Source organism: Panthera leo, chromosome B2, assembly GCF_018350215.1.
Source record: "Panthera leo isolate Ple1 chromosome B2, P.leo_Ple1_pat1.1, whole genome shotgun sequence".
Lineage (NCBI taxonomy): Eukaryota > Metazoa > Chordata > Mammalia > Carnivora > Felidae > Panthera > Panthera leo.
This window is the reverse complement of record NC_056683.1, coordinates 91,385,885-91,400,866: the sequence shown is the minus strand read 5'-3', so window position 1 is coordinate 91,400,866 and position 14,982 is coordinate 91,385,885. Positions and strand designations below refer to the sequence as shown.

At 33.8% G+C, this 14,982-nt stretch overlaps 1 protein-coding gene across 2 annotated transcripts in view; it reads right to left on the bottom strand.

The window, feature by feature from the left end:
- Positions 1 to 14,982, bottom strand: part of GRIK2 (glutamate ionotropic receptor kainate type subunit 2) — a 651,919-nt gene that overhangs the window by 33,309 nt on the left and 603,628 nt on the right. For both annotated transcript variants that reach the window (XM_042939447.1, XM_042939448.1), the window contains exon 15: positions 2,712 to 2,937. In XM_042939447.1, coding sequence (XP_042795381.1) covers positions 2,712 to 2,937 — 226 coding nt within the window. The remainder of the gene's footprint in view (positions 1 to 2,711; positions 2,938 to 14,982) is intronic.

Genomic DNA, 14,982 nt, shown 5'->3' with positions numbered 1-14,982 from the left:
TAATAACATTCTACTTAATTTGGAGAATTCCCAGTATACAATTTACTTCCAACACATCTGATTTCAGCTACGTTTGCATACTTTGGGAATAAGAATCCAAGATTTTGAGGGTTTTTTTGTTTTCTTGTTTTCATTTCTATAGTTACTATGGAAGCATTATTTGGGGTCTACTATATTAATATAGCAATTTGTAGTATTACAGGAGATAGTATCTCAAAATTCTCTCAAAGCTAGTTCAAACTATTTTGAATTACATAACAAATTAGAGAAAACTTCATCTAATATGATAGAATTTAGTGTAGAATTTTTTTGTGTGTGAAGTCATTATATAAGGTGGAAAGGTTTTGGATTTACCAGACATTTGAAAGCTGCTAGAAATGATCTCAAAGAAGCAAAGACTCTTTATAGTATTGTAATTTCTGGAATTTATTTTGAAATTGGATTTTATAAATCTATGCCCCACTTTGTAACTATTGTATACATGTTAGTTCATTTCAAAGAAAATTTTCAAAATTAACTTAAATTTATGAGTGAAGATAAATTGACAAATGTGACTATGCTATTTATTAAACATGAATACATGAAGATCAGTTTTGGCCTGGTCATTGACAAATTTGCAGAAGTTAAGGCTAAGGAAAAATTTAAAGTTATTATTTGCTATTGTGATGGGCCAGTGAATAGCTGTTTTCCCCTTTATTTCAAAAATTACACTGTTGCTAATTAAAACATGTTAACCTGTTATTTTTTCCCTTTTATATAATATTAGTTTTCTGTTTCTGCTGTAACAAATTACCATAAATTTATTGGCTTAAAACAACACCAATGTATTGCCTAATATTTCGAAGGTCACAAGTCCTAAAAGTGATGTGTCTGCAGGACTGCATTCCTTCTTCAACCTCTAAGAAAGTATGTTTTCTTGCATTCTAAACTAATTCTTACAGGTCCTTTACTCCATATTTAGTTCAGCAGGTAGCATTCTCAAATTTCTCTCCGTCTCTTTTCCCCCTCAACTTCCCAACACCATGGTCTGAAGGTTTGTGACCACCCAAATTCTTATGTTGAAACCAATCTTCAATAGGATGGCATTTGGAGGTGGGGTTCTTGGGAGGAAATTCATTATTAGATGTGGCTGTCATGAATGAGCTTATAAAAGGGACTCCATAGAAATCCCTGACTATTCTGTCATGTGATACCCATCTATTACACAGAAAGCAGGTCTCACCAGACAAGGAGTCAGCTGGCACCTAGATCTTGGACTTCCAGTTTACAGAACTGTGAAAAATAAAGTTCTACTCTTTACTCAATCTCTGGTATTTTGTCACATGTGCTGGAATGGACTAAGACATTCTTCCTTTCCCTTCTTCTATTGTCATGTCTCCTTAACTGTGACTCTGACCCTTGCTACTTTTTTATAGGGATCCACCTAGTTAATCCAAAATAATCTCCCTATCTCAATATCCTTAACTAATCACATCTGTAAGATCTCCTTTGTCATATAAGGTCACATGTTCACATATTTTGTGGATTAGACTGTGGATATTTTGGGGGATCCATTATTAAGCCCACCACATATACACATGTACTGTAATATTGCATGTTAATACACTTATTTATCAGATGAATATACATATTCATATATATTATACACATACATGAAGTCCAATAAATCAAAATGTCCATTGTTTGCCTTTTCTGGCAATTATTATCCTTTATTTCATTTCATGACTATTATAGAGAATAATTTTGTCATATGAAAGCAAAAGGATGTCATAAATAATTAAACCAGATGTCAAATGATCTAGATATGTTACTGGAAAACAGTCTGCTATTTCTCTTAAAACAAATATCTTCTCTGTGGTTTATATACACAATGGAATACTACTTGGCAATGAGAAAGAATGAAATCTGGCCATTTGCAGCAATGTGGATGGAACTGGAAGGTATTATGTTAAGTGAAATCAGCCAGGCAGAGAAAGACAGATACCGTATGTTTTCACTCATGTGTGGATCTTGAGAAACTTAACTGAAGACCATGGGGGAGGAGATGGGGAGAAAAAAAAAGTTACAGAGAGGGAGGGAGGCAAACCATAATTGACTTTTAAGGACTGAGAACAAACTAAGGGTAGATGGGGGTTAGGGGAGAATGCAAAGTAGGTGATGGGTAGGGAGGAGAGCACATGGGATGAGCACTGGGTGTTGTATGGAAACCAATTTGACAATAAATTATATTTAAAAAAATAAATTAAAAAAATATTTTCTCTAAAATTAAACAATAAAGCGAATATCCACAGGAAAAAATGAACTATTTGTGGCTCATTCGTTTAACTAACTTTCTAACTCAAATACTACTCAAATACTATACTCATTAAGCCAAAAATCTGAAAAAAATAAAATGCAAAAACTATTTGATTCATAAAACATTTATAATGTAGAATTGAGAAGGTCTTTTACATTGACGTTGCGGGTTTTTTCAACACCGATTCAGTAAAAATGTCTACCAACCATTTTGGTGGAAATCAGTTTTTCTTTTGTTACTTACCTATTTAGAAGCGGATGTCCAAATTGCTTCCTGATTTTATACAGTAAGCGAACATAGCAAGATAGATTTATTAAAAAGAAAATTCCCAAAGGCATATGGAGGCTTTGTTTTTCCTCCTCCTCACAGCAACTAAGACTCAAGAACAAAGAAAAGTGACTGACATAAAACCTACCCATGGGGGTGCCAACGCCATAACCTTTGGAGTCTATAAGGCCGCCAATCTGTGTCAGGTTACAATTCCGCTGGGTAACAAACTCAATGGTCGTTGACTCCATTAGGAAAGCATAATCAGAGGTGAGGACTCTCTGGATTCCTTCTTCATTACTTTTGACGAGTACTGACTGCCTCCTGCTACTCATAAAGGCCCACATTTTGTCATATGTAGATATTTTTGATTTCTAGGGAGAAATGAAACAGGTAAGAATATATATTCCTTAGTTTCCATGTGATCCTACAATATTTAGATGGAACTTACTATTTTTCATTTAAATTTATTTAACAAACATATCAAAAATCATGTTAAAAAATGTACAGCTAGTAAATCATAGAAGCCAATAAAAAAAGAGAAAATAATATTAATAAGGAGGAACTTTTGTGCTTGTATCTCATATGAGTATCTCATGTGTATAATTTTATCTTTCAACATTACTATAACATCAAATTTGGAAGAGACAGACACTGGACACCAACTGACACTGTAACAACCTTGAGGTTTTTCTTTTTCTTTTTTTCTTTTTCCTCGTTTGGTTGACTGTGACACCCAACGTCACATCATCCTCCAAGAATACACAAGGATATATATAGATAGGTTGAACAAATATAAGGAGTTTGTTACAAGTAAAATTCTCCACTGAAATGCAATCCAGACGCCACAGAACCTCTGGTAGCCTGCTTCAGGAAAGCTGTGATTAAGATCTACAAACTAACTAAAGTTTCCTGGACCAATAAAATTGAATAGTTTTTATATCCAAATGAAAATTCTCAGTAAGGCTTTACTAGGGTTTTATTAGTAAAGGAATGAAATGGGTTTTGTTCAGAGGGCACTGGTAAAAACATAAACATGAAAAGGTTAGCATCTGCTTATGGAAAGCTCAGCTGTAAGCCCTTATGTCACTTAAACTCTTACACAAACACAAAAAATAATACTGAAGCTATAAACACAAGGAGGATATTCACTATATTGGTAGCACTGTCATAAAAAGTTGAAACTATTTTCAAGTGCATAAATATGCAATCTTTTTACAGCTTAAGCATGTATTTAGTCCTACATATGCCAGGTCATAAATGAGATATTACTACTTCTTCCACTAAAAGCAGGTGCACAATAATATTTAGAAAACTTATGGCATTATTTCAATGATGAAATAGGAAGAAAACCCTTAAATTTGCTGGGGGAACAAAATAATGAGTGTTTTCTAAAAACAAGTATAGCATTAGGGCTAAGAGAGGGTAAAAATTCAAACCTTTGCTCTTCAATGAAACACTAAGGCATGCCAAAAGGCCAGTGGCTCAAAGTTTGAAAGACTGCAGCTAAAAAGTCTAGAATAAGATTGATAGGATTACAAATTTGAGCAGCTTTGGTGGCATGTCAATTATTTTAAAAGAACATGATCATATGTTGGAAGTAGAAAAGAAAAATGAAAGGAATATTTAAGGTTATGATGAAATCCTTATTGGAATAGTTAAGACCAATAGTGATATTTTTTTTTTCTTTTGAGAGAGACGGAGGGAGGGATTGCACACATGCATGCAGGGGAGGGGCAGAGAGTAAGGGAGAGAGAGAATCCCAAGTAGGCCCTGCTTTGTCAGTGCAGAGCCCAACTCGGGGCTCAGACCAACAAACCATGAGATCATATCCTGAGCTGAAACCAAGAGTCAGATGCTTAACCAACTGAGCCACCCAGGCACCCCACCAATAGTGAGATTTTGCATAGATTCATCTGGCTTCCCAAATGTTACTACATAATGACAATAGCCAGAACAAACTCACTTCCTTTCAAAGATAAAAAGTTTTTCTCCTAATGTTTTGCATCAAACGAGACCTAAAGACAAAATAAAATCAAAATTAAAGCTCACCTGCAGATTAAGGAGATTTTTAATAAAAAATTAAGTTGGACATATTTTTTGATTTAGTAAATCTGTGGCTGATAACAAATAGATATAAAATCCCATAAATGATAATTCTAAAATGTATGTCATCAACTGCACTCTCATGACTTGATAATTTAAAAAGTAACTCTTTATCAAGGAGTGATAATGAAATATCATGGTAATATGATATTACCGTGTAGTATCATAACATGGGCATACTCTCTGAGGCCTAAACCAAGCAGAGATAAGAAAGTATACAAAAATTATTTTTACCTAATGTGGTCATAAATTGCCTAAATTCTCTCCTTTGTTTCAGTTATAAGAACGTTAACAATTAATGTTTTATTGCTTTAGTTACATGATTTCCAATTAGTGATAACACATTCCATCCATTGACACAAGTTAATTTAAAAAGAACTTGAAAAGTAGTATTTTTGTCCCAAATAGAGGAGGACTCAGATTGTTTATAATAGCAATAATCATTTAAATATGTCTATATATTTATAAAATCATACATCATTATATCTTCCACTTTTTATAGTATTATGTATGTTATAATATGCAATATAAGTTTTAAAATATTAATAGTACTTTCAAATTTAAAAATTATACAACACAAACAACTTAAAAAAGAGAAATTCTTTTTTAACAGTATAATAACAGTATAAAATTCTATTTTAACAGTTAATATGTTGCTGTGTAAACAGATCAAACTTTTTTTAACAACTGAAAACCAAGAAACTAAAGACTATTTCTAATCTATCCTTTATGGATATATATAGTTTAATTTTAAATTAATGTGAATGTAGTATTATTTTACATTTGAAATATCTAATCTATAAAATGAAACTTTAATTGACCAAGTATGAATTTTACAAAATGTATTTTCATGTAAAATTCTTTGAATGTTTTCCTGCACTTATATTTTATTCTTATGAGCACTTCTTAGAAATTACTATTGATAATCATTTTGAAACTAATCATTTCCAATCTTCCATTGCTATATAAGATCTCTCATTGATTTACTTCTGATTTCCAGAAATCTATTGTCTATAATTTTTGTATAGCTTTACTCATTTTTCCTGTCGGCAGAAGATATAAGTATTTCTTTTATACTTAGAATTGTAGAATAGGTTTAGAAACAGAAGTCACCCAAATTTTTTTTGTTTCTCTTAATAAAAATAAAAACCCAAAGAAGAGATATTTCAGTTTAGAAATATACATTCTATATGGCTTGTTTGCTTGATTTGTTGTCATTCTTTGATCACAATTTCTAGTTTAGCACAGTCACTTCTTTGCACCTCCCATTGATGGCTGTAAAACACAACTGTAAAACCCAAAGTGTGATTAAAAATCATCACTGCGCCTGCAGACTCTGTGTGTGTGTGTGGCAAGGGTGGAGATGCCTTTCAATTCTCACCTATTTCTACAGCAAGTTGAAAAGGCAGACTAATCTTTAGCATCTCCCGGCAATTTTATTACTTCTATTATACTGAGTAGCAAAGAGGATCCAGTGCATCACTGGTTTAAAAACAAAAGGACTCCACAACATGAATTTTACTGAAACCTTCAAATTTAAAGCAGCTAAGACAGCTTGCAACGCATTTGAACAAAGTATCTGAACAAATTCATAAGCTGAATAGGAAGCTTAGCATGCTTTTTTCTCTACAGACCTAACCACTCGGAAATAATTGGTTACCTATACTTAAGTAACATGTAGATTCTGAATATACTCAGACTGAGACAGCAGTAATGATCACTAGCTGTATGTCTCTTATTAATGGAATCTATGTTCTTATACAAGCTATTTAATCTCTTTGAATTTCAATGTGCATAATAGTCAAATATCTCTGCCAACTTTGCAGTGTTCTTGTGAGGCTCAAATAAGACACTACATGTGAGCACACTGTGCAATAGTATGATATTTTTATAATTCTGATTATTTTTCCAAAAGAGAGCATACTACCACCAAATGCTTATATGTTAATTTTCCTAAAAAATGCCAAAAGTATGGCAAAGATGGCAGGTTGACTATCGCCTTTGAGTACATGTTCTCTCCTATGGCATGAATCCACAAGGCACAAAACAATAGAAGAATGTACAACAGAAATTAATTTTTGGAAGCTGGAAAGCAGAAAGGTGAATTGTAACTCAGTTAAGTAACTTTTATAACGCTATTTCTCCCACAGAAGTCTCAGAGATTGGAATTTCTTTTTTTTTTCCTTTTCTAATTTTTTATTTATATTTATATTTTTTATTTAGTTTTTGTGAACATTTTATTTTTTAATATAATTTATTGTCAAATTGGTTTCCATACAACACCCAGTGCTCATCCCAACAAGTGCCCTCCTCCATGCCCATCACCCACTTCCCCCTCTCCCTCACCCCCATCAACCCTCAAATTGGAATTTCTATATGCTTCTCAAACCCAGATGACCAAAGTTCTAAAAAAAGTAAAATTTATTGAAAGAATGTCTTTAAAAATGTTAGATCCTTGATCCTTGATCCATTCCTCCCCCTTCCCTTTCTCTGAGCATCATGGTGACTGCTCCATCTCACCCAAGCAGAAGACTAGAGGTTTTATTCTCTGGATAACACACTGGACACAGGTGATCCAGGGAGGACATATTGAAACCAGAAGAAATTTAAGTTGGAGTCTACAACCAATGTCAGGTCTTTTTCTGTCCTGGTTCTTAGAATTCTTCCAGAAGAGACCACAGAAGATTTTTTCAAGCAAAACTGACTGCACCAGAAATATAATAATGATGATGATGATCATCATCATCATAATATCAGTTAACTCAGATAAAGTTCAGCATGTGTGATGTATTATTCTAAATTATCTATAAATATTAAATAATTCAAATTTTACAAGATTTTGATTAGGTGATAAGTATCTTTTCTGTCATCTTACAAATGAGAAAACTGAAACATGGATAGGTTAATAATTTGCCCAAATTCATGTGGCTACTTTGTGCCAAAGCCAGGAGTCAAACATTGGCATATTAGTTACTGAGTTTATGTTCTTAATCATTGCACTACATCAATTCTATCTAGGGTACATATCATGGATTTCCAACAAAATGATCTACCACATCACCCTCTAGCAAGGCTCACAGTTTTTCAGCTTTGAGCAATCATCCAGAGTTTCCAGTGAGCTTTGTAGAGTCTGTTATATATCATCAAACAACCAAGGATAACCAGATAGTTGAAGGGAGCCTCTAACATGAAATATAAAGAATAAAACAAGCAATATAGCATAAGTGTTCTCAGAGAGTTAAATATAAACAAAAAAAAAATTGAATGGACTCTGTTGAAAGAAAATTACCAATTTTCTGATATCAAGGGGTGCTTGGGTAGTTCAGTTGGTTGAGCATTGGACTTCGGCTCAGGCTGTGATCTCACAGTTCATGAGTTTGAGCCCCATGTCAGGATCTCTGCTGTCAGCACAGAGCCTGCTTCGGATTCTCTGTCTCCCTCTCTCTCTCTGCTCCTCCCCCAACTTGTGTGCATACTCTCTCTCTCTCTCAAAAATAAAATAAACATTTTAAAAATTAAAAAAAATAGAAATCTGATATCAAAAATGAAAACCTCAAGGAAAATTTTAGAAAATAAAGTTTAAAGAAATCTCCAGAAAAGTAGTAAAAAAAAAAAAAAGTTAAAAAGACAGAAAGAAGGAAAGAAGTGATACCTGAAGGCTGAGTCCATGTCAACTACATAATGAGAGGTGAACTTTCTAGACAGGGGAAAATCAGTTAAGAGATGCTATCTTGGACATGAATTTGATGGGTTGACATAATTGAAGGAAGTACACTTTGGCTGTGGCACACAGAGTCAAGGAACATGGTACTAGAAGAGGCTAGCGATGATAGAGAAAAAGATAAGGGATCCCTCAGCTTTCTCAACTTTAGACGACTTTCTTTGTATACAGTGTATACAGTCCACTGACCTCACTTTTATCCTGGCCGTTCCAGAATTCAGATGGACTAACCACTGAAGTCCCTTCACTCTTCTTTCTTAGATTATTCACTTCAGAAAGTTATGTCATTGTAAATTCTTATTTTGAATCTTTGACATGCAAATCTTTTTAAAAGCCTCTCATCAGTTTTATAGTCCAGGGCTATCTTTCTCAAGGACCCAGAAGCCATCCTTGAAATATAATCATCAAAGAAGATAAGCACCTCTACCATCCAGTCTCTCTGGGAAGCAAAGATCTTAATTTATGTGGGCACTTTAAGTTATAAAACTACCTCCTGTCATGAAGACACTAAAAGTTTATATTTCCTTTGGGTAAGGCCAATTAACAAACACAGACAGCTATGATGCCAATACCACAACTCTTAGGAGCATACAGCAGAAGTCTATGTAACAGTACTTGCACTGGGGAAGTACTGTTGGAGATAGAAAAACCAAGACTTCAAGGTGTGTGTGTGTGTGTGTGTGTGTGTGTGTGTGTGTGGTGTGTGTTACGAATAATGTTTGGTCATTATTGGACTAGGAAGTAAGATGATGTTTAGGTTGAATGAATCATTGGTCTCTGGCTTAAACTAGAGAGGCACCGAGAAAGAAAACAAACAAACAAAAACATCAAAAGAAGGCTGACAGAAAGGATTATACCTAGTAGGTTGGTTGGAGGTACCTAAGAAACATCTAAATAAATTGGTCATGTGAAGTTGGAGTACAGGAAAAGGTCAAGCTAAAGATAAAGATTTTGGAGTCTTCTTGGATACAGAAGACCAAGTAGTGGATAGATGAGAAAAAAAAATTATAGAATACCAAGATCAAACTTAGTGAAAATTTGAATCTCAGAGGCTGGCAGAGACGAGTGAGCCTGAAAATGAGACGCAAAAAGAAAAAAAAAGTGAACAAAGATTAAGAAAGAAAATCTGGAAACTGTGGTGCTGCAGAAATGAAGGCAAGAGGATACTTAGTGAGGGAATGCTTACCTGTAGTGATTTGCCAAAAAAAGAAAAAAATGCATACAATGAGAATGAAATAATTTCCTTTGGATTTGGCAAGAAAGACTTCCTTAGTTATTTTAGCAAGAGCTAATATAGTGAAGTATTTAGAAAACACATAGAAGTGGATTAAGGAAGGATTTGGAGGAAGTAAAGTAGAGCCAGAAAGTGCCAAAAAAGAAAACTAAAAGTATATCAGTAACTAGGCCTCTAAAGAACAGGAGATCCATGGCAGTAGATAGAAGAATATTTTGGTTTACGTAAGATTTTCAAAGATTAAAGAGATTGAAGCATGTTTAAATGCCAATAGGGAGGTTTCAGGAGAAAAGAGAGGTTTAAAAAGCCAGAAAAAGAAAGACAATTAATAATGCCTAGTTTTAGTATGGTGAATCTCTAGTAGAATAAAAGAGGATTTAAAACACTGCAATTGGCTTGACCTGTGATTTCAAAATATTTGTGTTAAACATATGTGGAATTATACTGACACTCTAAGACGTATTATGTAACGAGGAAATAAGAAGCCTCAGCCAGATTTATTTATAGTAAGATAGAAAAGTGTTGAACATTTTAAAAGTAAAATATACTATGGAAACTTTAAGGTCAAAATCAATAGATAGAAGCTGTACAAATTAAACATTAGGAATAAAAATAGATTGGGGCGCCTGGGTGTGACTTGATTTTGTCTCAGGTTATGATCTTACAGTTTGTGAGTTTGACCCCCTCACCAGGTTCAGTGCTGACAGTGTGGAGCCTGCTTCGGATTCTCTCTCTCTCTCTCTCTCTCTCTCTCTCTTTCTCTCTCTCTCTCTCTCTGCCCCTCCCATGATCTCTTTCTCTAAATAAATAATTAAAAATTAAATTAACAATCAATAAAATATTGTACACTGAGTGTGAAAGTTGTATGTAAACTCAGAAGAAAGGACATATCAAGTTGCACATAAGACTGTAGGTGAAAGATGGGACACATTGAAAGAACCAAGTATACTATGTTTTGTTTAATCTACTATGATTAAGATTGGTTTCTTTCAATGAAGTCATTACCAACTATTGTCAAGGGACAGGATAAAATCACGGATAGGAACGAAGAAAATGTACAGTCTCTGCAGGTTTCCTAGCTTTGGTGTTACAGAGAGGAAAGGATCAATGTAGGACACCAGGAATGATTCAGGAATTGAGACATAGCTTGGCCCTGTGCATTACTGCTGCTAACTGATTAGGAAAGACTTTCAAGAAGAATGTATTATTTAAAGCAATATGAAAAATGAAAGTCAGGTAATAAGCTAAGCATGAAATAATGTAATTCTCTTTAAGGAAAGCATTGAGATAATGACAAATTGAGCATAAGAGAAAAGCTGTTCAGATAGAGTTTAGCCAAGTAAAAGAAATATTGAATTAGTGGGGGAAAAATCTTGTTTTACTCCTTTACTTAACACAGATGAGAGAACTAAGGCTAATTCATAAGAAAAAAAACAATTACCAGTGAACATAGATTTGGAAAGAGAAAAGTGATGATAGGATTTATGACATCATAATTTTACAGAAGAATTTTAATTACATAACAAGGTAATTAATTCTTTGGCAAAAATGAGAAACATTGCTAAGTATTATCCTTATAGTTATGTTGTACATAATAATTTAGATAAAGTTAAGCAAATAAATTAAATCATGACTCAAAGAGATTTCTGGAAATGCATACGAAAGTCAAAGCACTACAGAGGAAAGCACATTTAAAATTTTCTTATTTTCTCAAGCAACTTACCTTGTGATTCCGAACAATGGAATCCATTTCTTTGTTGTTGTTTTTGTGCCCCACTTAAAGACACTTTTTCTTCTATGTTAAATCGGATGCATTTAGGATGTCAATGTTTAGCCGTGTTTGTTTTATCAAAATGCTGAGGTCTGTAAGCTGATTTGGTTTCTGCTACATCAGCACAAAACCAATGAAACTAGTTCATAAGGCACTGTCTTTTTATAATAGTTTTATGGGCTATGAAACATCAACAGAAGGATAAAAGAAAATATTCTTGTCAAGAATAAACTTACAAAGAGTAAGAGATACAATACTTTTAAAAACTCGAAGATGCCAAATGATTTGTGCTTTAAGAACAGATTTCGGTATAAATACTTAAAATATTTTAAACATAGAGCTAGCTAATGATTTACAATTTAAGAATATATTTGTTTTAGTTTCTGACAGAACTCAAAGTTTACAACCTGAAATTATTTGGCTCTTTGCAGATCTCAAATAACTAATGATTTTAGGCAGTGTTTCCTGAGCATTTTTAGAGAGACTTTTAGAAGTGGTAAGATTACTATAAGGATAGTGATTTGAAGTTTTGTTTCTATCTCTTATAAAATGTTATGAAAGCTAATAAAGCAAGAATTACTCTTGTACCATTTGCATAGAACTTTTCTTACTGGGAGCAACACATTGTACAAATACAAAGCCACCTTCTTTTCTTAAAAAAAATATTTGGCTTAAATTCTTTAGTACACAAATGAATTTTTTTCCCACAAACAAATTCTTCACCTTCATTTGTTTTGCTTGCTGTCAAGTACAAATTATAACTTGGAAACCCTATTGTGCTCATTAAACCTGTCAGCCTAAAAATGATAAGAAAATAACATTATCAATATTTGTGTGACCTCCAGAAGCAAGAATTTAAAATTAACTTCTAAGTATGTTCTAGGTTAAACTTTATTTTCATGAATAAAACTCCAACTCCTTAACATTAATCTTCTTTGAACTTTCATAACCACAAAGTATCAGGATCACAAAGACAATCCCATACTATTTTTGAGATGGTCTATTATACATAATATTAGAAGTGTTGACTACAACTCAGATTCTTTAACAGCGTTAATCAAGTGGTACAAGACCCAAAACACCTTGAAACAATCTAAAGAAGACTTTCTATTAAGAATCCACTTATTTTGATTTAAAAAAACATTCAGGAAAAATGTTTTATCTTCTAAACCATTATGTCTGGCAGCATTAGTTGGACTTTGGTGTATGGATGAATATGGTGAAATTACTAAAAAAAGAGGCAATTATTTCTCACCAATTTTTATCATTAGCAAAGTAAATTTGTCGTACTGGACACTTACTCAAGTTTTTCCTTCTCAATAAATTCCACATAACCAATTTTGTTTCTAATATTAACCTAAATATTTGGGCAAAAGTGCTATCATAATATTTCTTATTTGTTATGAAAAAGTCACATGTAATAGTCCCTAATACAAGGTTTGGAAATAGCCTATTTCAAGGTTTCCCTTGGTAAAGGAGAATTTGGCTGAGATTTGCATTTTAATTTTTTATTACAGTAAATAAATTACCAACAATACTGGAACATATGTGCTAGGTAAGAACAGCTGAGCCCTATCTGGACTCATCTGACCTTGGTCACTAGGAAATTAGAGTTAATTCAGGAAAACAGGACTGAAGCCATATGTGGTTCATATCAAAGATGGATCTGAGGCTAGTGCAGTGATCTGAAAGCATTTGGTTGTTAGCAAACCTGTCAGTCCTTGGAATAATTCTGGCAGTTTTATCTCAAAGCATCTGTAATCTCTTAAAACAGGAAATTTGAAGAGAAGGACAATGAAACAATGTTTTTCTTGTGTTACTGAGAGTTAATAGAGGAATAAGAGATGACATTTTGAGCAAGCATGATATGATGGGCAGCAAACTTAAAATGACCTTGTGCAGTTAAAGGCAGTTATTATTTTTAGGTGGTTAACCAGTATTTGATAACTCATTCTGCACTATTCAGAATCCCTGATATAATGAGTCTTCTGTTATAGCATTTTATTCTTTAAATGAGGTATCCTGAACTTTCCTGGTCAAATGCTTTCTTTTCTCATAAATAATAGTAATCAACAATATATTTTACTATCATTTGGCCAATTTTAAATAAAATTAGGAAACGACTTCACCAAGTCAATGGAAAACCTTGAATAAGCCCCAATTTCTTAGCTATATCTAATAAAAAGCTTCCCTACAAATCTCACAGAAATGTTATGATGAATAGATGAAAAAAATATGAAGTCACTTTGACAAGCTATCAAGCTCTCTAAAGGTATCAGACTGTATTCTTATCTCAAGTTTTATGTAATCAATCAATGGAGAAACAGTAACTCTATACTATGACTGCAGCATTTGCCCACTGTGTTACCCTATATATAGGGTATATATAGGCCCTATACAGGCCTTTACCTGTAGAACAATTTATGATTTTTAGAAATATGGAAGCATTCACTTGCTTACTCATTTACTCAGTTATTTTTTCAATCTAATATATATTGAGCACCAGCCAGGTGGAACTGCTCATGCCAGGATGTGTATGCAGAGACTAGCCAAAAACAAAGCATGGCCCCTGTCGTAGCAAAGCTTTAAGTCTCATAGTACATGACAAGTAAACTAAGAATTTACTTTGTGCGATAGGTGCCATGACAAATGACAGATAAGGTGGAACCAAAGACATGACAGAAAGTCAGAGTAAGTAAGTTTCTTTCCTTTAAGATTCAAATCACTAATGGGGTGCCTGGGTGACTCAGTTAAGCATCAGACCTCAGCTCAGGTCATAATCCCATGGTTGGAGCCCTACATCTGGCTCTGTGCTGACAGCTCAGAGCCTGGAGCCTGCTTCAGATTCTGTGTCTCCCTCTCTCTCTCTCTGCCGCTCCCCTGCTTGAGCTCTATGAATAGATGTAGGAAACGCACGCACGCACACACACACACACACACACTCCAAAATAAAAACCTCAACATTTGAAACTTTTTTTAATGTTTGTTATTTATTTATGTGTTTATTTATTTATTTATTTATTTATTTAGAGAGCCTGCACAAGCAAGGGAAGGGTAGAGAGAGAATCTGCCTTTTGAGAGAGGCAGAGGGAGAATCCCAAGCAGGCTTCATGCTGTCAGCAGAGAGCTGGTCATGGGGCTGGACTCAACGAACCATGAGATCATGGCCTGAGCCAAACCAAGAGTCAGTCCCTTAACTGACTGGGCCACCCAGGTACCCCTCAACATTGGAAACTCTTTTTAAAAGAGTCATCATTCTCATTTTCAGCCAGTACCTTTTCTACGGTTTCATAATTTTATTAGGAGATTATACAAATCTCACCAAAGTATTTTAAAGATACATAATATCTGTATTGTTATAACCTTATTACATTAAACTATACATAAAATGAATGCTTTGTTTATAAATACTAAATAAATGGCCTTAGTTGAGTCCCAGGGACTTAAGGGCGAAGACATGAACAGCCTTATTAACATCTCCATCCACTGACTGGACAAGCCTACTTGATCACAATATTCATGAATTTAATATGTATAAGGTAACTGTATTAATCACTACCTGAATCTTTAACCTGAGGCACCTTTTA